The 17,343-nt window shown below is 35.4% G+C and overlaps 1 protein-coding gene across 1 annotated transcript; it reads right to left on the minus strand.

Moving 5' to 3' along the window:
* Nucleotides 1–6,450: 6,450 nt before the first annotated feature.
* On the minus strand, nt 6,451–7,395 carry LOC311182937 (olfactory receptor 2L13-like; the record flags this gene model as incomplete). The annotated part of the gene is made up of 1 exon (XM_084252092.1): nt 6,451–7,395. The coding sequence occupies one exon, from the start codon at nt 7,393–7,395 to the stop codon at nt 6,451–6,453; it is 945 nt and encodes a 314-aa protein (XP_084108218.1).
* Nucleotides 7,396–17,343: the final 9,948 nt, after the last annotated feature.

Below are 17,343 nucleotides of genomic sequence, written 5' to 3' on the forward strand. Positions count from 1 at the left end.
TTATTGAGATGACTTGGGCAAAAAATCAGATAACTTATAAAAGTACCCCCTTCAGCCTTACATCTCACTTCTCTGAGGATCTAGACAAGCAAAGAGGAGAATGGAATGATATACACAAAATATTTAAAAATAAAATCTCCTAGTCAAGAATTCTTTATCCATTATGAATTTCCTTCAGATATGAGGCAGAAATAAAGGCCTCCTCAGACAAATACAAGCTCTAGGATTTTGCAAACAGGAGTCTTCCCCTACCATAAGGGTCAAAGGGCAAACTTGCATACTAATTGAAGAAAAGAATACCCACAAAAAAACTGAACAAGGATATGGAACTCAAAAACAAAAGATAGAATAACTGTAGCAGTCCCTAATATAGCATTAACCACTCAAAATGTAAATGGACTGAACTCACCAATCAAGAGGCAGAGAGTGACTGTTTGGGTCAGAAAACACACAATCTAATGGACAACTTATTTTCTGCTATCTTCTGGAGATCCATCTTAGTTTCAAAGATATAGTCTCAAAATAAAAGATGTGAAAACAATCCTACAAACCAAATGATGTCTAAAATAAAAAGGGAGGGACAGCTACTTACCTCAGATCAAATTGACTTTCAGGTATAAATGGTAAACAAGATACAGGGGTGAGCAAAACATAATGATTAATGAAAAAAATATACCAGTATGACATAACACTAATCTATATTTATGCAACAAATGAAGAAACATCAAATTGTATAGACTAATATTATCAAATCTGAACAGACATTGGTAGTAGCATACTAGTGTAGGGGCCTGCAACACCCCACTTTCACTAACCACACAGTAAATCAAAAAGGAAACAATTGCCTTTAGCAAAGAATTAGACAACATGGAGTTGATATATATTTACATCACACTGTGTCCTTCAAAAGTGGAACACACATTCTTTCAACACACATGAAACACTCCCAAGGATAGAACACATGTTGGGTAACAAAACTAGATAAGTAAATTCATGAGTTTTGAAATCGTATCAAATATCTCTCTGATAACTGTAATATTAAACTAGAAATTAATTATAATAAAAGGAGTGGGGCCTCCCTGGTGTTGCAAGGGGTTAAGACGCAATCTGTGAAGCTATCCACAGCAACTGCTGCATGAGTTCAATCTCTGGTCAGTGAGCTAACCCACATGGCGCAGCAGACCTCTCCTGACTCACCTGCTGTTCCCCTCATCGGTATATTTCAGTCACTCTACCTGTTCTGTTCCCCATTCTGTCTCTGCTGAATCCTCTCATCCCCCACACCTCTGGCCTGTACCCCAGGTCTTGTATGCATAAATAAAACAAATCTTAAATAAAAGGAGTAAAAATTTTAATATGTGGAGACAAAATCTTACAAATGAATGATAAAAAGGATAGTGAGGAAGTCAAAGGAGAAAATCAGAACAAATCTCAAGACAAATGAAAATGAAGAAGCAATGTACCAGAAACTGTGCAAAACAAAAGCACAACTAAACTGCAAGTATATGGCAACACTAACCCACATGAAGAAACAAGGAGAACTCAAAGAAATAATTTTACCTCTCAAATTAAGTACCACAAAGGGAGGGAAAAAAACAAACAAACGTTAGTCTGCAAAAGGAAAGGCATGATAAAATTTGAGCACATACAAGGAATAACAAATTGAAAAGAAAACCCAAAATGTCAATGAAATGCTATAGAAATGCTGGTTCTTTGAAAAGTCAAGGAAATAAATAAACCTGTAGTTTGAATGACAAAGGAAAACAATCTGATAAATGGTAAAAAAAAGGGTACATTACAATTGATATCCCACAAATATAGGGGATTTCTATGAAAATTTGTATGCCAGTATGTTTTTCAACTAGAAGAAATCTATAAATTTTCAGAAATATTAATACTTCTGAAACTGAATGGGGCAGAAGTTAAAAACATGAAAAGACCAATTACAAGTAAGGGCATTGAATTTTTTTTTTAATGTATATATATATTTTTTTTAAAGATTTATTTATTTATTTTTACAAGCACTGGGTACAGTCAGAAGTGTGGGAGGGTAAGAGAATTCAGAGCCAGGGTGGAGAGCAGAGCAGGCAGAAGGACCTAAGTGCACTGCTGAGGGGAGCAGCGGGCAGCAGGAGAGGTCTGCATGCAATGTGGGACCCTCCCCATGCGGCCGGGGAGCGGCAGGGATAGAACCGGCACTGCAGAGGCTGCTGGCAGCTTCGCAACCCAGCATTCAACCGCTGCACCACCAGGGAGGCCCCAAGGGCATTGAATTTTTATTAAAATTCCTCACAAAACAAAGGCACAAGATCAGAAGGTGTCATTACTGAGTTCTAACAAATGAACTACTACCTATTCTTCTCCACAGCCACATACATGAAAAGGAAATTAGAGCACTTTCTCACACTATTCAAAATTAAATCAAAAGAAGGATTAAAAACTTGTACATTATGGGCCTCCCCAGTGGTGCAACGTTTGAGAGCTTGGTTGCGAGGGGCTGCCCGCAGCCTCTGCAATGCCGGTTTGATCCCCTATCGCTGCCAAGGGTCCCACATGGCCGACAAACCTCTCCTGCCGCCCGCTGCTCCCCTCAGCAGTGTACTTTGTCAGTCTGCCTGTTCTGCTCCCCCCTCTGGCTCTGGTGAATTCTCTCACCCTCCCACGCTTCTGACTGTGCCCCAAGGTGCTTGTATAAATAAATTAATTAATTAAAAAAATAAATTAAAAAAAACAAGAAAAAACTTGTACATTAGTCCTGAAATAAAAAAAATACATAATAGAAAACATAGGCAAAACATTTTACAAAACTGGCTTCAGTGATGTCCTTGAGTATTCATCTGTACAGCAAGAGAAATAAAAGAGAATATAAGCATTAGTGTGATTATATCTATCTAAAAAATTTGAGCACATCAAAAGAAACTATCACTAACATGTGTAGATACCCTACTGAATGGGAGAAAGTATTTTCACATTATACATCTGACAGGTGACTTATGTTCAAGATCTTCAAAGAGTACATAAAAAATCAACAAAAAGAAATAGCCAAACAAAGAAAACCTAAAAGGACACTTGACCAAAATTTTGGAGGAGGTCATCAGAGATATAAAAAAAATTCCCCTAGTACTTATCACAGGGGAAGGCAAATTAAAATGACAGATACCATCTCATTCCTGGGAGAACAGTCCACATCAAAAGTCCAGAAACAATAGTTGGTGAGAATGTGAGAAATGAACCCAGGTGCATTGTTGGGGGGAATGCAGACTGGTCCATTCCCTATGGGAAAAGTACAGCAGATTCTGAAAATATTAAAAATAGATCTAACATGGGATCCAACAATCACAGTTGTAAGTATTTACATTCAGAAGTTAAAAATAAACCACTAATTTGAAGGAATATATGAACTCCTATGTTGATTTTAGCACTATACAATACTTAGTTTAAATCAAATTAATAACCACAACTAATAACAGATGAATAGATTCAGAAGGTGTGGCATGGGCCTCCCTGGTGGCGCAGTCAGTTGAGCGCTGCACTGTGAAGCTGTCTGCAGCCTCTGCAGTGCGGGTTTGATCCCAGCCAGCCAGGGAGAATCCCACATGGTGCAGCAGACCTCTCCTGCCTCACCCACTGCTCCGCTCAGCAGTGTATTTCTTCAGTCTGCCTGTTCTATACCCCGCTCTGTCTCTGGTGAATCTTCTTACCCTCCTGCACATCTGGACTGTACCCTGGTTCTTGTATAAATAAGTAAATCTTTTTTTTTTTTAAAAAAAGGTGTGACATATATCCACATCCATAACAATATCCATATCAATATCTATGTCAATATATCCATCAATATCATCTACATCTATCGTTGTCTGTTCACAATGGAAATCAATCACTAGTTATAAAAAGGCAAGATGAACTCTTGCCTTTGTGACACTTGGATATGGAAATGGAATTAATAAGCTAAGTGAAAAAATTAGAAGGAAAAAATAAATAGCACATGGTGTCACTTATATGTGGAATTACCAGATGGTGTCACTTATATGTGGAATATAGAGAAAACCAGGCTAATGAAAACTATACAATCTAAATGTAGAATTGAGGAGAGAGGGCACTTGAGAACAAAATGCAGAGGGTTCACAATGGACTACTGTGGAAGACTATGAGTGTTCTTGGGTGAGATGTTCTGAAACATATATGGTTTTGTGAACCAATTTTATCTCAATCAAAAAAAAAAAATTAAGGGCCTCCCTGGTGGTGCAGTGGTTGAGCGCTGGGTTGCAAAGCTGCCCGCAGCCTCTGCAGCACCAGTTAGATCCCCGGCTGCTGGGCGAGGGTCCCACATAGCGCGCAGACCTCTCCTGCCGCCCGCTGCTCCCTTCAACTGTGTATTTCATCAGTCTGCCTGCTCTGCTCTCCCCTCTGGCTCAGGTGAATTCTCTCACCCTCCTGCGCTTCTGACTGTACCCAGTGCTTGTATAAATAAATAAATAAATCTGAAAAAACCCAAAAAACATTAAGTTGAAAGCAATGCATAGTTAGAAACATTTGTATATGAATTTAAATTTGAAAATGATTGTGAATAAATTGGAAGAAAAAATTCTGGAATAGCAATATCATATTTATATTTCAGGAAAATAATACAGATGATATTGTTTATTAGGTATCTATCTTTGAAATAGAATCAAGTCATGAAAACATTTAAGAAGGAATGGAAAGAAACCAGGGAAAGATGAAAGGAGCTTGAAGGTGACTATGAAAGGACAGACTCGTTTGCTCAATCCTTTCTTTTTTAACAATCATTAGGGCTCCAACATAACTATTCATTTATGGGCTTGAAATAAATGTTAGTCAAATAGTTAAACATTTGTTGAAAAAAACATTTTGACATTAGTATAGGTTTTCTATTTTTCTTTTTTTCCAAGGCTTTTTATTATAATTTTATTTTATATATTATTATATCATTTTTGTACAATGTATGCATTTTCATCTCAGTTATATTTTCTGTGAAATTCCTACTACCCACTCACCCGTGTACCATCACCATAGTCCCTTGTGATCTTCCCACTCCTGTTTTGATCATACTCCCATCTCCCCCCTGCAGAATGTCTCTGGTTTATAGTTGCCTGTTGATTTGGATTTTTATTTTTACCTTATTATAATTACTTTTTTATCATAGATTTCAACCTATGCAAGGTGGTGTATTTCACATATTGTAGTGAAAACCTCATGTCTTTGCTTTTATTTTATATATCATATACTGTATCTCTCCAGTATTTTTTCTCCATGCCTCTAAGAAAATAACTTATTTACGGCCATTTCAATATTTTTATTTTCCCAATTTAAATGTAGAATAAATTCTTGATTATTATCATTATCCCATTTCAGGTTACTTGATTTCATTTAGGGCCACAGGAAACGTTTATATAAAAATATACATTAGTAAAGGATAGACAACAGATCTCATGAAACTAAATAAAGATACAGCAAATGAAAACAAACAAACCACAGAAATTTGACTGTAGAATTGAGCACCAAAGATGAGGCTGCGGGGAGGGGAAAGAAGGAGGAGAGTGTTCACCACTATGGTGGAGAATTATGGTGTTTTGGTGAGGGGTGTGATGTTGTAACGTACATCTGAATAGGTGTGGACCTATAGACCATGTTGAAAACCATTGTTATCGCAATAAAAAAATACAAAAATTAAAAGATAGAGGAGTGAATTCAATGTAATATCTACATTAGGTATTGATTTATAGTGATGCACACTGAAATAATTTTATATTGTAAGTATTACTTCAATAAAAGCTTTTTATAAATGATAAGCAAACTCATACCACATTAGGCTGTTGTTTTCTTGTTATTTCATTTCCTGCATCCAAATATTTTATAACAAAGTTTGAAAAATTGAATAATGAATAAAGGCATGGATTTTTGTATATATGTTTATTTAACAAACACTTTATTGGATATTCTAATTCAGTGATGTTCAACATAATAAACATGTTGAACATAACATGTTGAACATAATAAACAATTGGGCACTTCATATATTTTTATTCAGAACTGTAATATTCTTTACATATAAAATGCAAACAAGACTTTAAATTACTACAATGAAAACAAAGTGGAGATGCATTAACTTTTACAATAGATCATATATGGTAGTAATAATATGTCAATTATTATGATGCAGTTATAATAGTAATATATATATATGCAGATATAAGCAATACAACCTATTTCATATCATATATTATAACAATGTATAATTCCTCCAGTATTGATTATAACATTATTTTCGAACACCAGATTATAGTTTGGTAAGTTATTTTTTTAAATATGGCTATTAGAAAATATTAAATTACATAGGTGAATCACATTGATTTTCTATCAGACAGTGGTGTTTTCAGATGTTCTAGTAAATATGGACAGGGAAAAAAAGATGAGTAAGAGCAGCCATGATTATTTCTTCTTGGAGGAGAATATTGGAAATACTCTTGTCATGGCTCCCAGAACTTCCTTATTTCTCAAGCTGTAGATAATGGGATTGAGCATGGGGGTCATAATGGTGTAGAAAACAGCCAGAATCTTGTCTTCTTCTGGGGTGCGGCGACTCTTTGGCCTGAGATAAGTATAGATAAATGGTGCATAGTAAAATGTCACCACAGTTATATGTGTGGAACAGGTGGTGAAGGCCTTCTTTTTTCCCTCTTTGGAGCGCATATGGTAGACAGCAAAAAGCACCCGACCATAGGAAGCTGTGATTCCAAGGAAAGGAATGAGGAGAAAGAAAACTATGCTCGCAAAAACCATATACTCATAGACATAGACCCAGGTGTCCATACAGGCTATAGTCACCATGGCTGGGATATCACAGAAAAAGTGATCAATGGCCCTGGACCGGCAGTAAGGAATATGGAGAACATAGAATGTGTGTGGTACAGCATTGGTGATCCCCAACATCCAAGTTCCTATGATCATCTTCACACACTTCATTTTACTCATGCGGATGGGATAATGGAGAGGGTGGCAGATGGCCACATATCGGTCATAGGCCATAGAAGCCAGGATTAAACCTTCAGACCCTGCCATAGTTACAAAGAAGAAGCATTGAACCCCACATCCCAGGTAGGAGATCGTTTTCTGACCTGACAAGAAGTTGACCACCATCTTGGGGACAGTGGTGGAGATGTAGATCATGTCCATAAGGGAGAGCTGGCTGAGGAGAATGTACATTGGAGTGTGGAGCCGGGAATCCACGCGTATGAGGTGAATCATTGTTGAGTTCCCCAATGAAGCGAGAAAGAATACGAAGATGATAAGGAGTAAGAGAAGTGAGCCAGTTCGATTTGGGGGAAGCAACCCCAACAGAATGAAATCATTTGAAGTTTGATTCCATATCTCCATGAAAATTTAACTGCTTGTTAAACTTCCTTGAAAGAATAAAAGCAAAAACAAAGTGAAGAACATGAAATGAAACAGAGCAGTTGCATAGAAAGCTCTGACTTTATAAATGCTAGAAAAGAACAAATTGCTTTTCATTGAATATGACAGTTTTCTGCTCATCAAGTTTTCTCTGGTTGCAGCTCAGTGAGTGACTTTTAAATAGAAAGCCCATTATCACAGCCAGCACAGATCCCAAGGCCACCAAAACATTCCTCTCTAGATAACTCATGCCCAGGAACAGAGCTCTTGATTTATCAAGTCAGAGAAACGGTTGCCTTCCTCCATGGACATTAATTTAACACAGCATACCAAAAGAGTAACTGGCACACATAATTCCAAATCTTTTTGTTCATATTCTAAGACCTGTATTACTTATGCCTTCCCTGTCTTTAATGGCTTTATTTCAGTTTAGCTGGCTTCCTCAACATGCCTATTTCAGATAAATTAACCTTGCTTCCCTGCCTCTTACTTCCCTACTTCTTTGCCTTTCTCAAAAATGTGACCATCACACAAAATCACGTTCTTGATAGCAAAGCCATTACATGTTTTTTAAGTTCCTCTCTAATCAAAAAATATGATGTGAATAGTCTCTCTTCCATTGTCATGTTTCCATTTCCTGATGACCTCAAAGAACCCAGAATCAAATGCACCTGTGGTCAGTGGCATCTTCTTTATGTAGGTAAATAACAAATAAAATATGTCACAGATTATGGATTCTGTACACAATTGATGTTGATGCTTTTGTGAGAGTTAAGATTAATAAATGAAAATGTCTTGTCATGACTCATGGCTGTGATGACCGGATGTTTAGCAATCACTGTTGTGACCTGTCATGACTTTTACCAAGGTTCTGATACAGGAGCATCTGTTCACTGGCTACATATATCATATTTGTTAAGTCTGCCCAACGCAACACTTTTCTGCATTTTACTTTTATGCTGGGCATTGCCCTGGTTTTAAAACAGAAAACATTAAGATCAGGGCAAATCAGGATATTCTGTGACATCATTACCTGATGAAATGTTACTCCTCTCCTGCATCAAGAAGATATTGCACTATTATTTTGTGTGCTTTGTGAAATGACAATTTTTCTTCATAACTAATTTAATATGATACTTCATTCCATAAGACATGAATACTTCAAGAATCAGTATTAGATGCATGTGTTGTAGAATTGTGTAACCCTCAAGTATTTTATAACCCTCAACTATTTTGTTTGATGAAATAAACTAAAATTTTGTTTTACAAGTAAACCAATGTTTTTCATTATCATAAAAATGACAAGATCAGTTAAAAAATCTGTTTTTAGGATATGGGACTTGGACTTAGAGACAAAACTTTCCTATTTGCTTCATTTAATGAAATTTAATACAAAGAAAGATACCAACAAATCTCCCAGAAAGTGATATTCCAAAAGAAGGTACTGAATGACAAAACTCTGTGATTATGAATTCCATGTTTAGAAAGACATGTTTGTATTTTATTATTATTGCATATATTAGAGCTCAGGGTATCATAAATATTGAAGATAATTACACAATGATTTTTTCTTTCTGAATTGAAATAGGACATGTTGCTAGGTGATAGAAGGCAACAGTTACTTTGAGTGGACTCAATATTCAAGTAAAACTGACACTTGAATTTTTAGGACATGGGGTATATCAGAGCTAGAACTCAGAGTATATTTATAGTAAAGCCTAATGAACTTTTTATTATGAGACCTTATTTAATAGATTGGAATAACATGAAATATCATTGATTGTTTACATTGAATTGAGAAAATTGGTTACAATTTTTATCAATCTCATCTTGTTCATCTTAAGCATATTGTTAACATTTATAGAGATAAAAGAGTACCTAAACTTACTGAGCCTTTTGTATATGAATGTAGCAATGACATAGTTCTCATTTTATTTTGCAAAAGTTACGGTGAGGTGCATTTTAAACATTCTTATAGATAAGCATCCCAAAACCAATAAGTAAATTGTCTTAGCCTCAAAACTTATGACTATATAGATGATAAGTGTTAGTGTGTCCAGCAAATGGTTAATCCTTTATAGGTAATACGTATTGATCTCCTTCGTCATTTCAATATGTGTAACCACTGACAAACCTAGGTTCAGAGAAATCAAATGACTAGTTATGGTCAAACACATCACTTCAATGTGGGGCCCCACATCACCACTCCATTTGCCTCTTTTCATTTTTTAAGTTTATTTTTGGCTTTTCCTATTTGTGATTGAGCAACATATTCTCTGTGACAAAAATAATGCTTCCCCAAATACTAAAAACATACCTCCAACAAACTACAATGCTAAAATTAATCCCGATCAAATTGATTAAAAAATGACTCACCTTGTTCAAAGTTCTTAGGCTTGTATTTTGGAAGACAATGTAGATTTATAATGGCATCATTTCCTGATGAAAGTCCATTGAATTATTTAAAATCTTTAGGCACAAAACTTCCCCAATATGTCTTTCTGGCTATGCTAACAGATATTTTCACTGATCAGTAGATCTGTGTCAAAACAGAACTCACTTTCTGACATGAGAACCTCTTATTATCTACTTAAATTCATGAGAAAGAAAGTTAAGGATGTTTAGTAACATCTATTCTTCACTGTCCTGCTCATAAAACATAAGTTTATGGCACACTTATATCTTCTTGTTAGGATTTGTTGGAATTTCTAATGAACTATTTCTCTATATGTGTACGAAATTTGTTACATCATCTTCCTTTCTTTTTGCTTGCTCCAACTTAAAACATTTCACATCTGATTCTCGGTTGTTACTATTGGAAGTCAAAAAGATGAGTTACTACAATTTATTTATATATACTTCCACTATCAACCCTATAATGTCCTCTTTCTCCTATAATTGATCCCTCTTGTCTAAGTCCATGGAGACCAAGCCTTGGTCATTACACTTGACTCTGCTTATTTGGAGATAACTAAGTTCTGCAATTAGTTACAGGAAATCAATCAAATTAATCAATGCTGTTCATTTCTGCCGAAGCCCAGAACAATTAGAGCAAAGTGCATTGTACTGGGTTATTCCAGAACATGATTTGAGAACTGTAAATAAAGTCAGGTAGTGTTATTGAAGACTTCTCATTTAATGATTTAGAAAACTAAAGTGCTGGGACCAGATACATAAGAGAAGTATCAGTATCAGGGGCAGTTTTCTGTGTATGCTAGGCAACTTGCAAAGGAAATTAATGGTGATTGTGAGCAACTTTTGTTATATCAGTACATTTGCTTCTATTTGTAGAGATCTAATACAATTGACCTATGAAAATATTAATCTATTCAACTATTATAATTAAGTGGAAATTTGTCCTTTAGTATAGGATGGTAAAGCAAACTGTTGCACTTTAGATTAAAATTTATGTAAGATAATAGCTTGTTGCCAAGTCTAAAGACAGTCCTAAGATTTAAGTGAGTGTGATATAAACATTTGTTTATATTATACCTGCTGAAGAGGAAGGGCTCAATAGACTTAGGACTTCTTTCTATAGAATTTAATCCCCAGATTTGTAATTCAGGGCAATACATTTAAAGTAATGCTGGACTTTTTCTTAAAATGACACTCTTATTTTAGGAAATTAATTAAAATATCATTTAAGATTGTTTTGCTCTATTACATAAATTTATACTTTATATATCTTTACAAATACTACAATATGGAAAATTAGATACATTTTATATATTACTTAACACATGGGAATATGATCAGTTATAAGCATAGATATATGTTGAGTTGTAGCTGTTATTCATCTATTGATAACATCATTCCTCCTATAGTGTGATACCATTTTGAATTTAACTAGTGAATATCCATCCTAATTAAACTCCACTCTCAGCCTGTATCAAGCTCAAAAAAATCCATTTGGGGCATTAAAACAGAGTTGGAGAAATCCCTGAACCATGCTTATGAATTTCACTTCAACTATATGAACAGAGATTTCAAGTAGGATCCTCTGTAAAATCACATTACAGCCATAATCTCTGCATAAGTTCTCTAAATGAGTAAACTTCCTCTCTTACATCAAATTCTACATGTACCACACTCCTAAGATTCAGATGGAAAAGAAAATAAAGATGTTAAGATATACATTCATAAGAGTTTAAATTCTTCTGACAGTTCATACTAGTCTCCAATACTGTGTACCCATGGACTCGGTCTTATTTTTGTGAAAGTGCATGAAAATCTACCCCTCTACTTCTATATGAGGCTCATCTCCTTCATCATCTCTGTTTCTATCCTTCTAAGTGTTTTTTTTTTTTTTGAGTTCAGAATATCTTGGTATTGGCAAAGACTATTACAAGAATATACCAAATGATTGTGGAAGTCTGTAAGGGTAAAGAGAAAGGACTACATAAAGAAGGGCATGGATTAGTCCCAGCTGTTTATTTTTGCCTTCGTTATCACTGCTTTGGGTGATGAATCTTTAAAGATGTTGCTGAGGTGTATATCATGTATTGTTTCACCTATATTTCCTTTTATATATTTTATGGTTTCAGGTCTTATGTCTAGTTATTTAATCCATTTTGAGTTGGTTTTTGTGCATGGTGTGAGGTAGTAGTCAAGCTTCTTTCTTTTGCATGTAGCAACCCAGTTTTTCCAGCACCATTTATTGAACAAAATTTCTTTGCTCCATTGCCTATTCTTTGCTCCTTTGTCAAAGATTAGTTGACTGTAAATCTGTGGGTTTATTTCTGGATTTTCTATTTGGTTCCATTGGTCTGCATGTCTGTTCTTGTTCCAATACCTACATCAAATTAAAGAGCTTCTATACAACAAAAGAGACAGTAATCAAAACAAAGACACACCCCACCAACTGGGAGAAAATTTTTGCACACAACACTAATGATAAATAAAGGACTGATCACAACAATCTACAAAGAGCTGAAGGGACTCAACAAAGTAAATAACCCAGTCAAAAAATGGGCAGAAGAGCTAAAAATAAACTTCTCCAGAGAGGAAATGAAAATGGCAAACAGGCATATGAAAAAATGTTCAGCATCGCTTGTAATCAGGGAAATGCAAATCAAAACTACAATGAGATACCATCTTATACCAGTGAGAATGGCACATATTAAGAAAAAAAAACTAGCTACAACAAATGTTGGCGAAGATGTGGAGAAAAAGGAATTTTCTGAATTTTCTGCACTGCTGGTGGGAGTGCAAACTGGTCAACCACTATGGAAAGCTGTGTGCCGATTTCTCAACCTGCTAAAAATGGAGCTCCTGTATGATCCAGCAATTCCACTCCTAGGTATTTACTCAAAGGACACAGAATCATTAATTCAAAAGGACACCTGCATCCCTATATTTATAGAAGCACTATTTACAATAGCTAAGCTGTGGAAACAACTCAAATGGCCAAAAATAGATGACTGGATCAAAAAGAAGTGATACATATACACAATGGAATACTACTCAGCAATCAAAAAAGATAAACTCCTTTAAATTGCAGCATAGATGGAGCGGGAAGGGATCATGCTCAGCAAAATAAGCCAGAAAGAAAAAGAAAAATACCAGATGGTCTCACTCATAGCAGGAATTTAGAAAACCTAAATAAGGGAGGAGGAAAAAGACTAATAGTAAAGTAAAAATCAAAATCAACAAGCAACTACAAACCAAAGACACACTACAGGGGGAGGGGAGGAGAGGAAAGAGTGGGGTCAAAATAAGGGGGGTGGGAATTATATGGGAAATATAACCAAGGTGAAAATACATACATTGTGCAAAAATGAAAAAAATACGTAAAATATATAAAATAAAAAAATAAAAATAAATAAATATTTTAAAAAAGAAGGGTATGGGTTAGTATGAGACCATTACTATGGGCTAGTCAAGGACTTTGGAAAAGCAATGTTAAAATTGTGATTACTTGGGGTAAGAGCATGTTTATCATCTTCTTTGTTGTTTACCTTTTGATAACATTCCTTCTTTGAAAGCTGCAATAATATGGTGGAAATATACACCTGCAATATGCCAGCTATTTCTCCAGACAACTTGGTTCTTTCTTAACGGTACCCTTTACAAAATGACAATGGTTTGTTGGATAGAGTCAATGCCTGGGCTCAGAGATATGAAGTCCTCAAGGTAGATTTGGGTAATGACAAATCTCCAGCAGGTTAAGCCAAAGGTAAGTCACTGTGTGTCATTATTCACCAAGAAAATTAGCTGGTCACTTGGGGGACAGGTTTTTACATTGAACTCTTCCATTCACATTATATGGAGAAGCATTTTTTTCTCCAACATATGGATGGGCACATGTTTAATCATTTGTATTTGTGAGCCTGTGCATTTGCCCTTCTGATCAATAGCTCAGCAATGAATCCATCCCATTTTTAATTTTATTCATTCATTTATTTATTTATTTATTTATTTATTTATTTATTTATTTTCGTGGGGCCCTCGTCGGTGGCCAGGGATCGAACTGGCGTTGCAAAGGCTGTGGGCAGCCTCGCAAACCCAGTGCTCAACCGCCGTGCCAACCTGGGAGGCCCGGAAGCCACTAACTTTTATTACATGCCTCTTCAATCAGAAATACCTGTCTTGACACAAAGTGGAAATATGTAGTGGAAATTCATTTATGGTTCCATCTGGGAAAATCACTATACAAAGTAATTTTGCATGACTGATTTAGGTAATGTCTCCTTTATGCTGGGTCCCATCAATAAAAGTAGCAGTTGACATTAATGCTTTCATTATTACACATGTGTGTGTGTGTCTGTGTTTGTGCAGTGTGCATTTCCTGTTACTGGAGCTTACGGCAGTGAGTTGATATATCATCATGTTCAAGGAAGAAAAATATACTCAGCCACACTGATTACAGTGCTGGGTTTAATTGGTTGGAATTAAAATTCTTTGCAGTAATTTGGTGGTTCTTATACTACTGAAACAGAAGTTTGAAAACAGTGTGACTATACTGTATTAAATAATTAACCTAAATATTTATTGTCAAAGTGTACTGCTTTAACCCAAGGAACAAGGAACAAATTTCTTAGGATTCAGTAGGAATTCATTAATTTTCCAGTCCCAATGATTCCAGTAAATGTAAAACACATCCATTCTATGAAAATAAAGCTACACATCCAACAGAAATGAATGTTTGGATTATTATATAATCTTTCCCAGCAAAAATCATCCTACCCTTTATATTAGGGGACCTTGGAATGTGTAGTAAAAGAAGGTAAGACTAGTCATGATTAACTTACAGTTTGTATTTAGGTACAGAGAAAAATTATTTTAGCATTTATAATGATAAATTATGTTTTATACCTCCCACATGAAGTACACTTGTGGTAAATTTTGTTTTAATTAATTAATTAATTTATACAAGCACTGGGTACAGTCAGAAGCACGGGAGGGTGAGAGAATTCACCAGAGACAGAGCAGGCAGACTGACTGAAATACACTGCTTAGGGGAGCAGTAGGCAGGCCATGAGAGGTCTGCGTGCCATGTGGGACCCTCACCTCCGGTGGCCAGGGATCAAACCGGCTCTGCAGAGGCTGCGGGCAGTTTTGCAGCCAGCGCTCAACCGCCGTGCCACAATCAAAAATTGTGGTAGATTTTGATTCTGTATTTATGTTGGATTATTGCCTAATTGCTATCATTTATGTAATTTGAAAATATTTTAAAACTTCTCTTAATAGTTATTGGACCCATAATTATTATTTAAATGTATGTTGTTTATAGGTGAAGTATTTTATTGAGGGGGGATGTTCCTTTTGTCTTTGTATTATTGATTTTTTGGAGGTCTGAAAATCAGAGCTGGTGTTACTTGTAATTCTTTGAAAAAAATGTAAGGTCTATTTATGATTCAGAATGTGGTCTGGGTGAATGTTCTGTGTGATCTTGAGATGAATTTACATTCTGATGATGTTGGATTAAGATATCTATAGTTGTCAGTTATATCTGATTGATAAATGGTTAATTTATTTGAAATATGGGCTTACCCGTTTTCTGCCTATAGACCTAATAAGCACTGATTCATTGCAAGCTGCTTGAGTCTCTAATTATAATATTGAATCAATATTTTTCTTTTCCATTCTATAAGTTTTTCCTCATATATTCTGGCACTCTGTTGTGGGTAAATACACCTTCAAGTTTGTTATGTATTCTTTGAGACAACCTTGCATCACTATGCCTTTTATCACTGAAAATTTTCCTTGTTCTGAAGTCATCTTGGTCTAAAATTAATATAATTATTGATGAATTTTTCTTTTAATTAGTTTTAATATGGCACACATTTCTTTATCTCTTACTTCTAGGCTATGTGTACCTTTAAATTTGCTGTGGATTTCTTGTCAACAACACAGAGTTACATCTTATTTTTTGGTCTTTTTTTATTAGTCTGTATTTTAACTGGTAGTAGACCATTGATATTTCAAATGGTTTTTAATACTTACATGTAAATATCTACTATATTTGATACTGTTTCCTTTTTCTTTTTTTATATTTTTGTGTTTAGCTATTATTTTTCATGGAAAATAATCTTTAACTTTGCATTTTAGAGTCACATACATTTCAGGTATGCATTACTGTATGTGAACCTCTACATACAGTATATTAAACTTACCACTCAAAGTCCAATTCTATCCTTCGATACTTTTAATCAAATGTTCCACATAATACAATATTCTTCTCTCAGCATATTAAAAATGGTATTTTGTTTATGTCTTTGTGTGATTGATCTAGGACTAGAAATCTAAATTTTAAAATTATGCATTCCTTCTTCAAATGACAATACTTGACACACAGGGAACCCAATCCTACCAATGGTTACATAAGCAGTAACATCCAGCATATGGTGTCCATTTTCTGTAAGTGGGGGAAATAACCCAACCTATGGATATCAGAGCAACAAGGTTCAACTGCAGGATCATAATCCTTATCTCCTCTCTCAGTCATTTGTTGTGTAGGAACCCTGCATTAACCATCCAGCAGTATGAACATGAGTTGGGCAAGTTGTAGCCTCCAAAGACCAATAGTAAGAGTTAGTTCTCCCTGGGTCTCCAGTTACCAGGTGCAAAAGCACAGCTTTCAGCTTGGTGAATAATAACTGAACTTCTCCTGCCCCCTCAGTTAGCAGTAGAGAAAGCCCAATCAAGATACATTAGCCGTCAGTAACTAACCTCTTGATCTGGAATAAGACTTCTCTCAACTACTAGTTACGAACTATGGGCAACTGGCTTCCATTCAGAGTCAATGATAGGACCAAAGCTCCATTAAGTGCAGCTCCTAGAGTGGCAAGCTAGTGGAAAATAGTTTTGTGATACAGACTTGTGTATCAGAGAGACTGGCCATCATCTGGACAGCAGAGAAACAAACAGGTTGGATACTGAATATTTTTGCATTACATAGAACACAGGTATTATGAGTGAAGCTTCACTGCCATTGACATCAATAGCATACCAAAAAGCAAATAAGTAGAAGAAAAAATCATAACAAATGTTGGCCAGAGACCCAGGAGAATATTGCATCATAGAGACAATGTATCTTCATAAACTAATCACAAAATGTGGAAGATCTGTTTTCCTATGAAATACAGAATTCAGAATTGCCACAATAAAGAAATTCAAAGAAATGAAAATGACTTGGAAAGTCAAATGGATGTAGAGAGAAATAACATCAGCAAACAGAAGATAAAAGTTATGGGCAGAATGGTAATTTCCATTTACTTTTCTGGGTTCTTTTCAGACTGATTAAATAATTAATTTTAGTCAAATTCATAGGAGAAAGGAACATGTTTACTTACCTGTATGCCTATGGAGAATCTCCATGAATGTAGATTCTAAAGTCAATGGGGAAAAAGGGATGTAAATAAAAAGATAGGGCCAGTAGTTCAAATCAGAGATGGAGGGGGCTCACATGATGAGGATAAGTGTGGCCCA

Source organism: Talpa europaea (genome assembly GCF_964194135.1).
Source record: "Talpa europaea genome assembly, chromosome: 13".
Lineage (NCBI taxonomy): Eukaryota > Metazoa > Chordata > Mammalia > Eulipotyphla > Talpidae > Talpa > Talpa europaea.